Genomic DNA, 14414 nt, shown 5'->3' with positions numbered 1-14414 from the left:
CCTAGGGTGGGGCAGAAAAGTGTAGTTGTTTGAAAATAGGCAAATGGTTTTGTATGTACCCGCGAGGCAGTACTCCTCCGCTCTGTTTCCCTGTGCCTCTTCCTACCATTAACAACTACCGATAAATAGAATTTTTCTGTCTCTTGAGTTCCTCTGACCGTGGATTTGTATAATATAATCACCTGTCACATCACGGACTTCAGACTGGAAAATAATTGATTAAAAAAGAAAAGTATGAGGGCTCGTCTTCCTTATAATTCAAAAGGGTAGTGAGCACGTGGTGCTCTCCCGGATGGAAACTGCAAATTCTAAGCATTAAACACACCAACAGAAATGCCTTCTATGGGGAATGAGTCATTCCCCCTTTTGAGGCAAAAATGCGTCTGTAATCAAACTGTTTGATATTATCAATAAAATGCAGAGCAAAGCGAAATTAGTCTGGCTGTTGTGGTTTCTATTTGAATTACTGGGGAATTTTTTCTAGTCTGGTTCTCACTGCTCACAAGAACTCGAGGAATCTCAGTAAAAATAGCGCATGTGTCTAAGCTAATAAGGTTAAGATTAAAACCAAAAGACTTTTGCCTTAGGGTTTCTTAGGTAGAACACTTTCTCATTTATTATTTGAAATAGGGCATTTAAATCCATTTGCAAATAAAGAAAAAAACCAATCCAACAAGCTAACTTTATCTAATTGAAATGACTGTTTGTGTAGAGTGATTTTTATCCGTGCTGTTACTAGAGGTCTGTTTACTGTTGTCCAATCTAACGTAATCGTGCCAGAACACCCTTTGAAGTGTTGGGCAGGGATTTCTGTTTGCTGGATTTTTGTCCTTGATGCCTCTAAAAGAATGTTTTTCTAGAAATAACTAACGAACTACTAATTGTTACTAAGAAATGGAAAGACAGAATTAGTTAAAATCATGACAAATTCTTAAAATATTAAACATCTGCGTGTATCTTCGGAATCCTTTCATTCAGTACTGTGAAATGGAGCGATGACTCCAGGTTCAAGGGGAATTAGGAAGAACTGCAGTTTCATTAGTGGCTACCAAGAATTTACTGCAGGGAAAAATGACAATTGTGTGGTTTTGTTTCATATTTAAGTAGTGGAGGGAAAATAAAACCCAAACAACTGTAGCATGGCTGATGAGGAGAAGGTGCTTCTCCGGCTCTACGGAAGATGGGGAAAAAGCGATGAGAGAAACGTTACTTAGTCATGGGTTGTGTACCCATAGACCAAAAAGTTTCTATAGCATACTGGAAAGAGCTTGTAAGTCTCTAATTTTGGTATAAGTTGTCATTTTTTGCAGTTTACTAATCTTTCACGCCTCTTTCTTTTGAATCTGTTAAATCTAAAAGTTTCATTTTCATTGAGTTCCAAGGTAGGTACCTTACCCCCGAAAGAATACACCGAGAGCCAGCCACAGGGCTCAGGCTGAGGCCCCAGAGAATCGTTAAGCCAAAGCAACCTGCTCTTGTGTGATTCTCTTCTTGCCGTCTTTGCGTCGCCTTTAAAGACATTTGGATTTCAGTCTTGTTTATTTGTTGTTTTTATTTTTCTAGGGAGCAGCACTGAAATATTTGCCAGCTATTGTCAATGACGTGAAGTTAGTATTTGACCCAAAAGAACTTAGGTAAGTTGAGCTAATGAAATGTGTAGTGTCAACTTTATCTAGATCTTTATTTTACACACATATGCATATATATATCTATATATCTATATCTATATACACACACACACATAAAAATATATACCTAGGCATTGGAATATGATCACCTGAGATATTTTATCACTTTGCTTTATTACCTTTTTTTTTCCCTTGCAAATATTTTTATGGCTGCAGAAATAGCCTGTTTTTAAAAGTAACATGTATGGCATCAAGTTTTAACAGGTGTCTTGACAAACTTTGCATTCTTGTTGAGTACAATCGTGTAATGAGACAGCAAAAATTACCAGTCGGGCAACTGACATCAAAGCTCTTCAGCTGTGTACTTGATGTTTCAGTCTTTCAAGTATAAATTTAACATAAATAATGTTTTTGTTCAGTGAACCCTATTGCTGGGTTGATATTTCAGTAGCTTGTAAACACAGGAATGTTGTTAGTAAATAGAAAGGGTAATGGGAAGGTGGTTTAGAACAAAAAACCCATAGAGATACCAAATCAAAACTAGTATTTCAGGAGAACTTTTAAATTAAAAAAAAAAAAAAAAATTCTCTTTCACAGTGCTATTACAAGGCATTTAATATGAAAATATGTGTCAAAATGAGGAAAAGAAAGATAAAGTAGAAATAAAATAGATAAGTATAATCTAAGTGTAACATTGCAGTGGCTTGAGGAACCTGGCGTTTAGCTTCTGCTTGCCTCTACTGTAAACCTTTTTTACACGTGCTCTTACGTTTCCTGCGGGCCTAGGGACTGCATCGCTCGTAGAGTTTCTGGGCTAAATCATAATTTTGATACATGATAGCACAAGTACTGAGAAAATACACCAAATGAGAAATCCCAGGACTTAGCCTGTCTCACCCCAAGCGCTAAAACTGCAGTTCTGTCACTTGCGATATTTCCATTGAGATTGAATAATACTTAGAAGGGAAGGCTTAATAGGAAAAACAAAACCCCGAGATCTTAGGAAGTGGAACAAAATTATTGAAAAGTTTTTTAAAAATCTGTATTATGTGGGAGCTCAGCTGATGAGCGTGATGATATCTTATCCTAAAATGTGTGTTTGTGGGGCTTTTTTGTTGGTTAAAGCTTGTAACGTGAATTATCGCTTTTTTATTTTTGGCTTATGTGGTCATGTATTATTCTGTTTATGGTATGTGGCGGTTGAAGTAGAGAGGCAGTAGCACAGACAACCGAAACTTGAAATATAAAACCTTAAATGAAAAAAGAGTGTAAAATTGAGATAATATGGAGAGGGAAACAGAAAAGACACAAAAAAACTGAACAGATGTATTAAAGATAATTCACATTTCTCTGGAATCCCCTTTCTATGTCTGGAAAAAAATGAGTTTGCTTGTCCAAAACTGTGTAGCTGTTTACCTGGTTTTGTGCCATTGAATGAGTTTTACATATTTCGGAGAGAGATTAATGCATTTTGACTTGCCTCTTTGTGTGCAGCAAACTCTTCACTGAATTCATCTTGAACGTCCCCATGAGCCGGCTCACAATCCAGAAGCTCTACTGCTTGATAGAAATCGTTCACAGTGACCTCTTCACGCAGCACGGTGAGCAAAGCCTTTGCAGCCATTAAATTGTCGCATTATTCATTGTCTCCAGACCTCTGCGAGCGCAAGGTTTGTCCTTGCTGCCCAACGCGGTGGAGGTTGTAACCAATTAAGGTTGTTCCATTAGAAGGACAAGAAGATTTAAAATAAGTGAGGAAATGCTAATTGACACTTAGCGCGGGTTATAGATCACGAAGAAGTGAAAGCAAAAACTTGTAATTTTTAATTTAAAAGGGCACTAAGCATGCAGTGTTATTGGCATGTGGTATAACTTTAGCTATGATGTATTTTATCAAAAACGATGGATTTAGCTTTTGTGCTCGGTGAAGTTCCATAGAGAGAATGGAGGTTTTTGGTGTTCTTTCTTTCCAAAGCATTGTTCTCTGCCCTTAAGCTGTCCCTTAGCTGAAGTAAAACATCATATAAACCCTTTAGAGTGTGCTGTTCATCCGCGCTTTCTTATTTCCATACCTCCCTTTTACGTTAGTGGGCCAGTGAAAGGTGAGTTCAAGCACTTCTCTTACGGATTTCTTCATTTAAGGTGAAAACATTTTTATTCTTTTTCTAGATGGCTGCAGGTTAAACTAACCTAAACTAAGTGTTTATGGGCTGTCAGAAGAAGTTAATGAGGGAGCAAGTAGGCAATGGTTCACTGATAAGGGGAATTCAAAAGGATTGTTCTGTCAGATCAAAAACGCTGGGACCATGTGATGCACAGTGCTGATAAAACAATTTTTTATGGTTCCATTCGCAAAAATGTTCTTGGTGGACTGGCTTTGCACTGGCAGATGTTAGACCAGACCAGGTAACGTCTAAGCACAGCTGTGTGACTTTTGGATCTCGTAACTTCTTCCAGTTAGCAAAGAAAGTATAAAGCCAACACCATCTATGCTGCAATCTATTATGCTCCTTAACTTCACAAAACTTTATGCTTTTGCGCCTGGTGCCGTTCAGCAGCACTCCTAGAAGGTGGGTATTGCCTGGATCTGGTATTAACAACTGTGGAATTAAGTCCTACCTGTCACACTTTCTTTCCACTTGACGTTTTCTTTCTAATTTTGTGCAAGCAGCAATGAAGAGTGATGCTCAAAGGATGAACTTTATGTTTTGGTATCACTTTTTATTTAGAATTGCAGTAAGGTTATTCTCCAAATTTATGATTTATAAAAATATACATGAAAAATTACTGAGTCTACATGATACGTGTTGCATGCAAGTTTAAACCTTAAACTGGAGAATTAAGAGCTGATGATAGAGATCCTGGAGACTCTGAACCTTTCAAGAAAGAGGTCGAGCTTTTCCATAAGGAAGCCTTCAGTACATTACAGTCCCACTTGAGCAGGGAAGTGTAACACAGGTTGTAAATTTACTTCCTGCAGTTATGGATGGTGAAGAAGTAAGAAGAAATCTCTAAAAACCAAGAGTCCACCAGCCGTGTCACCACATACTGCACCAGCAAGTCCAAAGGCAGCTCAGTTTGATCTTCGCTTTGGAGATCTTTTGAGATCAGCCCTTATGAGCCACACCAAATGAGCGACACAGGCTTATGTATTTGTAATTGCAAGGTTTGCAAGAGTAAAAAGGAGGAATGTAGATGAAATTCCCTGTGTTGGGGCTTGGGTAAAATGGTGCAGGTCTCCCTGAGACCATTTTAAAGTTTGCTCTTTAAGATATGTGCATCAAGTGTTAGACCTTCCCTTCATTCATTCTTAGAGCTCTGTCTTTGTAGTAGTTTTTCCTTCTCTTGGCTGCTTTTAGGTTAGAGTCACTGATATAAGGTATTATACTTGACTGTCCTGGATAGGAGGAAATTGAGATAACTGGGATAAAAAATGAAATTATGCCTATAAAAAACTCCGCTGAGGAAGGCTATGGTGGCACATCGTGTATTTACTGTATTAATCTTTGACTTCCCCTATTCACCCAACTACGTTTTCAAAAGTGGAAGGAGAACTTGTGCGTGGCTGGTTTGTTTTCCAAACCTAACCCTCAGCCATGTGGGCTGCAGCGAGTGGTACAGTCTAACTATTCTCTTGTAGAGCCACTAAGAAATTTAAATGAATCGGTTTTAATAGCAGGGTCATTAATCTGAACTCAGTCCGGCGTTGTTGACAGAACAGTGTTACTTAATGGCTTTTGGATCTTATCAGGAGGCTCCTAACCAGGGGTTTTCATGTCGCCGGCTGTTAAGAATGTCTTAAATCTAATGTGCTTCAGTTGAGCTGTTAAGGGGATTCCAGGCACGTACGCTGCTCGCGCTGCCCAGCCTGGGTGCACGGGATGCTGCCTTCGCCCCGCTCTGCGGGACCCGCGCTGAGGACCAGAGGATGGAGCCGGGCACTGGGGACTCGCAGGGCTCAGTGCAGCAGTGATGTGGCTGTGCCGCTTCCCGCGGGCTCTGTCAGCGTACACATCTCGCCCTTCTGTGTGGTTTTCTCTCACCTCATCTATAGATAAAATATTTTTTTGTGTGTGTCCATAAACAAAGCGTTATCTTAAAAGCATCTCTTGCCAACTTTTAATTCTCTGCAAAGCTTGTGTCTGGAGACCCAGTGTGGTGGGAAACTTTCATAAACACTAAAGTTCACTTGAGAATGAATGAAGCTCATACCCTCATCCTTTGTTAAATTTAGATTTTTTGTTGCTTGTGGGTTTGAGTTCTTATTTGCTGAAAGGTGGTTCCGCTGCCTCTCCTCCTCCTCATTTATTCAATATTTTTTAACTGATAGGCAATACTTTCATATAAGTATCCAACTAATCCTGTATCATATTGCAGCAATGAGATTTTCTTTTCTAAAAGCAATATGCAGGATTGTGGAATTGATGGAAAACTGTGAAATGTACAGAAAATCAAACAGCATTTCATCAGTGTATTTCTGGTAGAGAAAAATGCTCTAATTCTGTGCTTTGAGAGGTCAAGGAAGATTTGTTTTTGTCTCCAGAGGAGTTAAAATTCAAAACACATGGATTTGGGGGCAAGAGGGGTGGCTGAGTGAAATATTTTTCTAAAGCATTGTGCTTAAAGAACGATGTTGAGTGATGAATGGTTCAGTGGTCTTCACAAAACCTGAGAGTTTGGGACCTTGGATGAGAACGTACCGTGGTATTGTAGTTTGTATGCCTTTAAAAAAGGATGTGAAATACAGTTTTTACATTTGTTTGCTTCTTTTCTGATCATGTCTTGTGCTGTTTATATGTTTCCTTCTGAAATTCAAGGTATCTTTTCTCCTTTGCAGAACTTGTACTTATTTTTAGTGAGCCCCGTCAGGAAAATCCTGTACGCTCCTCATGTTCTGGTGCTTTTGTCGTAACAGGGGCTCATAATAGAGCCCTTACACCAAAGGGAAAAAGAAAAATCAGTATGTAGCTAGTCAGTCAAAGTGATGTTAAGCAGAGTGTGTGTGTGTCCATTTGTATATATGGATTTGACAGGAGAATAATAGCTAGGTCACCTCAAGGAGCGTGTTTTTCCAAGCTTGTGGTTATTTACAGAGGCCAACAAGTAGAAATCATCTCTCTGTATAGACGAAATCTGTGTCAGATCTTCACGCTTCGAGTTTCTGTCCTTGAAACAACAAATACTCAAATATCACCAGGAAGAAAAGATTTTCCAGTTGGTTCCCTGCTACCGCCGGGACAGCTGCTCCTGCCCATTTCCAGGGGTTATGTTCATCGAGGTCAAGGCCTGTTTTGCACATCTCAGATGATCTGCCTCTGCCCTGCCCCCCCCCCCCCCGCCCCCCCCAGTTTATATCAATAATCTATTATGGCTTTGGCAAAATAAATGAAAATTTTTGTCTGGAAAAGCATGAGATGCATCTTGTTTTCCTCAAGCGTGGAAGAACAGTCATGGTTGCTGCAGGAGTTCTCCGCAGTGCGTAAGGTAACTATTTCCGAGGGCTAAGTCACAGCAGTGAGCTAAGAGCATGCCCTTAGGAGTTTCTTAAGAGCTAAACTGCCGTGCTCTCCCGTGCTATTTTTGGGTGATTTAACTTGCTTTTGTGTATATATGTTGCCCAAGCAGTGATACCGGCAGGGTACAGGATGCCTGTGAAGAGGGTGGTGGGCGGTGTGCGCTTTGGAGGAGTTCGTTTGAGACTGTCCCATTCCCTGATTTTTGTAGAGAGGAAAATTATTGGGCAGCACTCGCTGCGTAGGGGCTGGATGTGTCTGTGGGGACTTCAAACACCCCAGTGTCCATCTGTGCTAAGTGGGATGCAACTTTTTTGCATGCAGTGAGGGAGTGTAGCGGTAGGATGATGGTCGTGGTTTCAAACTGAAAGAGGGGAGATTGAGATGAGATCTGAGGCAGAAATTGTTTGCTGTGAGGGCGGTGAGCCCCTGACCCAGGTTGCCCAGAGCAGCTGTGGCTGCCCCATCCCTGGAGGGGTTCAAGGCCAGGTTGGCCGGGGCTTGGAGCAACCTGGGCTGGTGGGAGGTGTCCCTGCCCCGGGCAGGGGGGTTGGAACGAGGTGATCTTCAAGGTCCCTTCCAACCCAAACCATTCTGTGATTTTATAATTTCAAATTGTCAGCTGTTAACATCCTGATTCAGAAAGTTATTTGATTTTGAGACTTGACTGTAGCCTTAAAACGTACTAGTTTAGACAAATATGTATACATCTTGCTCAATGAGGACGTAACGACATCAATATGTTTTTATATGTGCCATACATACATAATATTTTAAGATAAAGATTTAAGATAAACATGAATATATAATAATTTCATATAAATAACTGTATATGGCCATATATAAGTAAATACATGTATAAATAAGTTAACACTTACTACTATTACCAAAATAATTCACACAAAACTTTTTGGGTCTGTGTAAAGAGGCAAACTTTAGATTGAGGCCAACCCCACATCTCTTCCTTTCATGTCCCTCTCCCCTCCAAAAACCCCCACCTCAAGCCCCAAAACAAAGGATGTATTTCTTTAGATGAGCATCTGGAACAATTCTGTCTTGTAACGGTCTTCTGTAAGACTCCGTCCAAATATAAATAAGAATATAAAAATTAGCGTGGAACAGCTTTATAATAACCTATTGCATGTTTTCAGTTCTAAATGTGTGAGTACTTACGGTTGGTAGTTTAATGAAGTGTCGTATCCTCGCAAACTTCAAAATTTTGGTTCTATGTAAATAGTGATTTATCTGATTTGTTTTGCCCATAGAGTTGTTCGTATTCTCTGTCGCTTTGTTTACAAATGACTTGCAGCTAATTACCAAGTGATCTGTGGGGCGGCTGTGTTCTTCAATAGCTAGGAAATCTAGTGATTTCTCCATTAGAAAATTGTTAGTCTATTAAATATTAGTAGACAGCACGTAGCATTGGTAAGAGTTCTTATTGGTTAATTATGACTGAAATGACAATCTTTGTCTCCCCGCTGTGTAGCAGAAGTGAGGTTACTAAGCAAAGGTTTTATTATTTTATTTTTTTTTTTGGCCACATTAACCAAATGAACCATAAAATAAAGAAATTCATTTGTCAGTGTCCCTCCAAATGAAATGTTTTTAAATTGACAAAAATTTATTGCGTGTATTTAGCTTCAGCATGGTTCCTGTGTCAGTGTTTCATTTGAAGTCTTTGCTTGGATGCTCATAAGTTGATAATGCCTCCTGAGCATCCTTTTATAAAGATTAATATTTTATTCTCACTGCACATTCCTGTGACATTAATCATTGTGGGTTGGACTTGTGCAGTAGAGAACAGATGTCGAATTATTGTTGTCTGTAATCGTTGTGCATCATACTCAGGAGCTATCTTCAGAGCTGGCTTTTGAGCAGGAGAGTAATGTTATAGACTATAGATTTATCAAGGCTGCCCATTAATCAGGGCTGGGAGGTGTTTGTGACAGGCAGGCTGATGAAGGTTAACCTTTCCTCTTCTGTACTTCTAATCAAGATACAGTTGATCAACCCAGTGTGTTCCAGAATAGTTTATAGTAAAGGATGCATTTAAAATCTTACCTCCTTGTAGAGGGTATTACCATAGTACTAGATTTGTTAAAAAATATATATATATACAGATATTTGCGTGTGTGTATGTTAGTGGGTGCCATCTTTGCATTTTGTTGTCTTCTACCTCTTCTATTTTAATAGAGGTATCTGGAAAACCTTAAAGCCATGGAATTGTTTCAATAGCTTCTCTGGGCAGCCTGTTCCAGGGGCTCACCACCCTCACAGCAAAGAATTTCTGCCTCACATCTCATCTCAGTCTCCCCTCTTTCAGTGTAAAACCCTTCCCCCTCATCCCACGGCTCGCCTCCCTGCTCCAGAGTCCCTCCCCGGCTTTCCTGGAGCCCCTTTAGGGACTGGAAGGGGCTGGAAGGTCTCCCCGGAGCCTTCTCTTCTCCAGGCTGAACCCCCCCAGCTCTCTCAGCCTGTCCTCCCAGCAGAGGGGCTCCAGCCCTCCCAGCATCTCCATGGCCTCCTCTGGCCCCACTCCAACACCTCCGTGTCCTTCTGCTGTTGGTGCCCCAGAGCTGGAGGCAGCGCTGCAGGGGGGTCTCCCCCGAGCGGAGCAGAGGGGCAGGATCCCCCCCTGGCCCTGCTGCCCACGCTGCTGGGGATGAGCCCGGGCTGTGGGGGGGTTCTGGGCTGCCAGCGCACATTTCCAGCTCGTGTTGAGCTTCTCATCCACCAACAGCCCCAGCTCCTTCTCCTCAGGGCTGCTCTCCATCCATTCTCTGCCCAGCCTGGACTTGCACTTGGGATTGCCCCGACCCATGTGCAGGACCTTGCCCTTGGCCTTGTTCAACTTCATGAGTTCGGCACAGGCCCACCTCTCCAACCTGTCCATGTCCCTCTGGATGGCATCCCTTCCCTCCAGCGTGGCAACGACTCTGCACAGCTCGGTGTCATCGGCAAACTTGCCGAGGGTGCCCTCAGTCCTACTGTCATGTGGGTATTTCTTCCTTAGCATTAAACTTCCATTGGTAATTTGAGGGCCAGGTAATCTTTAGAAAGATTTTACAGGGTTGGTGCTTGCACTGTTCTCTGGGCTGTGGGGTTTTCGTTGTGGGTGGTTTATAGGCTTGTTAGTTTGTTGGGTTTTTTTTTTTTTTTGAAGTCTGGGAAGGATCTGGATCTTTTTATCAATTGCCCAGCACACTTTGATGCTTTTTTTTATCCTTCCATGTTCTAAAACCTGCAACAGCTACAAACCAGACCGCGGATGTTCCCGAGTTGCTGAGAGAGCCTCTAAGGTGGTAACTGAGGGGCATTGTCAAGTCTACCCAAGGGAATTTAGTCTTTTGTATAGGTTGTGCAATTTCAAATGAAGTAGTATGACAAATCAATTAGTTTTTCCTTTCTCAGAAATTCAGCTTGAATACTTTCCCTATCGATTGGAGCGTACTTGAGACAATCTAACTCAAAGGTGACATAGCTGCAATTTTCGCCTTCTGCGTGCTTGCAGATATTAAATTGATCTTTGACCGTTCTCTACTAGTGGGGCTTAACGGGGACATGAAACATTTTCAAACCTCTAATTAGGGGCCTTTGTAATTTATTAAAGATTGATTCACCTCGCGGGCTTTACAAAGCCATGTTCATGTGTCTTCGCTGGAGTGCTTAGCAACCGGGCATCGGGGTTTCTTTCTCTCCCCTGCATTTGATGAATGGAATGTGCCACACTGCTGTTTTGTGAGGTTTTTCTTAATCTGCTCTGTTCTTCCCAAGTTAGCCAAAACCAAAGGTAAGGATGTACACTGAGGCTCCACAAATGCCCAGGCAGAAGGCTGCGATCTCAAAGCCTCTCTGGGACAAACGGGCTGAGCTGAACGAGGCCGTTCGTTGGGTTCAAATTGATGTGGAAAATCGGTCGTTAGTTTTGACCCGCATCCACCTGCTGGTTCCTGTCATGTAAGAACAGTCTGAGTACTTGGGCAAGGAAGGGAACATTTCCTAGGGTAGGACTGACTGATGAAGGGCTGGAGCAATTCAGAGGCAGAAGTTTAAAGCGAATTTAAATGGTGATTATATGAAATGCACCATCAAGTCAGTACCAGGAGAACCTTCTTTATGTAATGGCTGGGTCATCACTCAGAATTTTACTTTTTTTTTTTTTTTTTCTATTCAGGGGGTGCTGTGGTTTTTTTTGTTTTTTTTTTTAGCTATGGTTATGTATTTGAAACTTAGCAAACTATTACTTTAAATCCGCATATATCATTGTCTGCCATATTAGAGCAGTTTGGAGACTTTATTTTTGTATAAATAACTTTAACTCATTTAATGAGCATCCTGATAAAAAAAGCTTTTTCGGTGAGATCAATTCTGCTTAGCCAATTTTTTTTCGCAGAGATCACCTTTCACTTTTAATATTAGTGTAGATTTAGCATAATATAGTTGTAAACAAATAATGGGAACTTATGATGAAGATGTTTCACTCCTATTAGATTTGGATCTTTTGTAATCTAATTCTCTGCTACCTGATGGAAATGAGTATGAGGGGATATGACGAAGTCACGGCTGGGTGTATTTCCCCATGGAAATACATTGCAGGGTCTAATGTCTGTTTCTTGAGGCAAAAAATTTCAGCCAACACACCATGATTTTTCTCCTGCTTGAGCTATAAAGCTGGAGGTTAAATGACCAAGAAGTAATTAAATAGAAAAGCTCTGCGTTAAAGAAACTAATTCTTCCAAGTACTTTCTTTGAATGAGAGCCCACTTTTGCATTCCTAGTGAATGTGTTTTTACTTGAATCACTTGAGACAAGAATATTTCTCTTGAACTGGTAGCAGTTGGGTGTACTTATACGCTGTTATTTCTCATCCTCCATGTGTGAGCTTACAAGGCAGAGTGAGGATGCTGCTGGTTTGGTTCCTCTCTAGCATCCTGTTGAGACGGAGCGCTCCCTGTTCTGCATTAACACGTGTTTTTTCTCGATTGTTTTTTAATTCAATGACTTTTATTTTTCCCCATTGCGCAGTTCGTGAGAGCAGGATTCCAGCCTTTGTGCTGGGTGTCTTGCTGTAGGGACGAGTTCGTGGGACGTTGCTCCTGTACCTCTGTCCTGCCCTGCAGGAGGCAGAAGGCTGTGGTCACCGATGTGCTGGGACTCCTGAAACAGCTGCGGAGAATAGTTCCAGTCATTGCAGTTGGATCTTGCGCACTGGCTGAGGCTTCTGGCAGGCTTTGGGCAGAGGCTGCTTCCCTGTAAAGTCCATCTTTGTCTCATCCATCCTGTTTCCTTCTGTTTTTTGGTGGCAAAACCAAGTCCTCTTGAGCCCATCCTTTATCACAGAGACTCATCAACTGAGAGTAATTTTCACCTTGGCACTGAGTTTTTAACGCCCGTATCAATTTTTCCACTGCAAGCCAAAACACACCCCCATAAGCACGTATTGATTTCTTTGTCCTTGGTCCCCCTTTGCCTCCTAGCTGCCAGGTTTTCTGGTACCTGCAGTGCATATTTTAGCACTGGTGATACCGCCTTGTCCATGCCGTGCTCGTGCCCAGCAGACTGGCAGCTGAGCCTCAGTTTTCACTCTGGAGGGATTTGAAGTTGCACCCTCGTGGGGCCCATGCGGTGCTCTGCTACAGCCGTACCTTCTGCGGCACCTCGGCACCCAGAGTGCGGCACCTCCTAAGTACTGATGGGAATCATCAGGAATGGGTGAGGGTGGAAGTGCACATTCCTTCTCTGGATGTCTCTTCAGCCAGCAAAGGTACTTAATTCTGGTGCATCAACGCCACGGTCGCCATCTTTTGGTGACGGAGATCTTTGTCACCCTTTGAGCTAGTGGTATTGGCTGTAGCTTCTCAGCACCAGTTTGCTCATTCTGTAACTCCTGCCCATCCTGACTGCTTCTGGGTGCCAGTGACATCCGCTGCAGAAGGACAGAGACCAAATGTGGATCAATACAGGGAATGTTTGGTTGCAGAAGAAGTTTCTGCTGCTGAGTAGCACTCCACTGCTACCAAGAGTAGGCTTCCTAGTGTTGAAAGCGTTACTTTGAGCTGTCGATCTCTTGGGTTCTCAGGAAAGGGTCGGGTATAACCCTAAATAAGTGCTTTCACATTGCAGTATGGGCTTAGCCCCTCTTAATTGAGATTAGTCTCCAGTTTTCAGGTTTTAGTCTTGTGCCTCCTGAGTAACGTCCTCTGATGTTACTCGCGCTCTTGATGTTGGGGTGGTGATGCTTGCTGGTCCAGAATGATTTAAAATCATCTTAAACAAAGACTTAATTGAGTGCTCCTGAGCATTTCTGAATGTTCCAGGGACTTCAGCTTTTGTGTGAAAATAATCTCTAAGCAATGACACAGTCATTAAGGACTGCCATGAAGCCTTCTCTCGTGAGTCATCCGTATGCCATCAAGTCCAAGCAATTTGGGTAATATCACTAAAAAAAATATGTCATTGTGTTATATCTTTTGTGTGGCTGTCGAGAGCTTCATCCATATTTTCCTGGGTACTGTACAATTGCAGATCTCAAGAGCCAACAGCCAGTGTAGCATTTGACAAGGTGAATTCTTCAGTTGTGTTTTCAGAGATTATTGGCCAGGTGGATTTTTAGTACATGCGCAACTTTTTGGAGTGACCCACATTGTGATAGTACGTCCGTGTGCCAGGAAAACAAAATTTTCCTGATTTTCTTGTTTTTCAAGGTACTTGGTTCACGTGCATAGACACGCATAGCTGTGCTGCTTTCTGTCTGTCTTATGCATATGAATTCTCTGAGAAAAAGCTGCCGGCCAGGTTGGTCATCCAGCCCTTTCAGGATGGAGACGTAGGACTCCTTGCTGTGGGCAGAGCAGAGCTCACACCGTATTCCACGTGTCCATGAGATAGTTGGGCAGATTGGGAGGGAAAGGGACTTGGGGACTGGTGTTTACTAGGGTAAAATAGCTGGAAAAAATCGGGTTTTCTTCTCTTGTTCTACAATATTACTTAGAGGAGGTGGAAAAATACCAAAATGGTCTTAATTCCTCCTTGTCCCTTCCTGCTTTCCTTTCCCTCACCCCCGAAATATGTTTTAGTACTATGCTGATGGTATATACACTGTGCAATTTAATCATCATTATTTCTTCTTGCGTAAGTCAGGCCCTGATGAACAAGAAAAACCAGTTCCTCTCCTTTGGGTGCGGGTTTATCTGAGGGACTGGGAATGAGGGAGACCAAAGGGTTTTAACTTCACTCTTTCCTGCTTTTGCGGATGAAGTGCGCGTGCCTCTAA

The 14414-nt window shown here is 42.0% G+C and overlaps 1 protein-coding gene across 2 annotated transcripts in view; it reads left to right on the top strand.

The window, feature by feature from the left end:
* Nucleotides 1-14414, top strand: part of DOCK1 (dedicator of cytokinesis 1) — a 323879-nt gene that overhangs the window by 80518 nt on the left and 228947 nt on the right. For both annotated transcript variants that reach the window (XM_063338334.1, XM_063338333.1), the window contains exons 24-25: nt 1564-1634; nt 3123-3229. In XM_063338334.1, coding sequence (XP_063194404.1) covers nt 1564-1634; nt 3123-3229 — 178 coding nt within the window. The remainder of the gene's footprint in view (nt 1-1563; nt 1635-3122; nt 3230-14414) is intronic.

Source organism: Chroicocephalus ridibundus, chromosome 6 (genome assembly GCF_963924245.1).
Source record: "Chroicocephalus ridibundus chromosome 6, bChrRid1.1, whole genome shotgun sequence".
NCBI classification, from domain to species: domain Eukaryota; kingdom Metazoa; phylum Chordata; class Aves; order Charadriiformes; family Laridae; genus Chroicocephalus; species Chroicocephalus ridibundus.
This window is presented reverse-complemented; position numbering and strand designations above follow the sequence as displayed.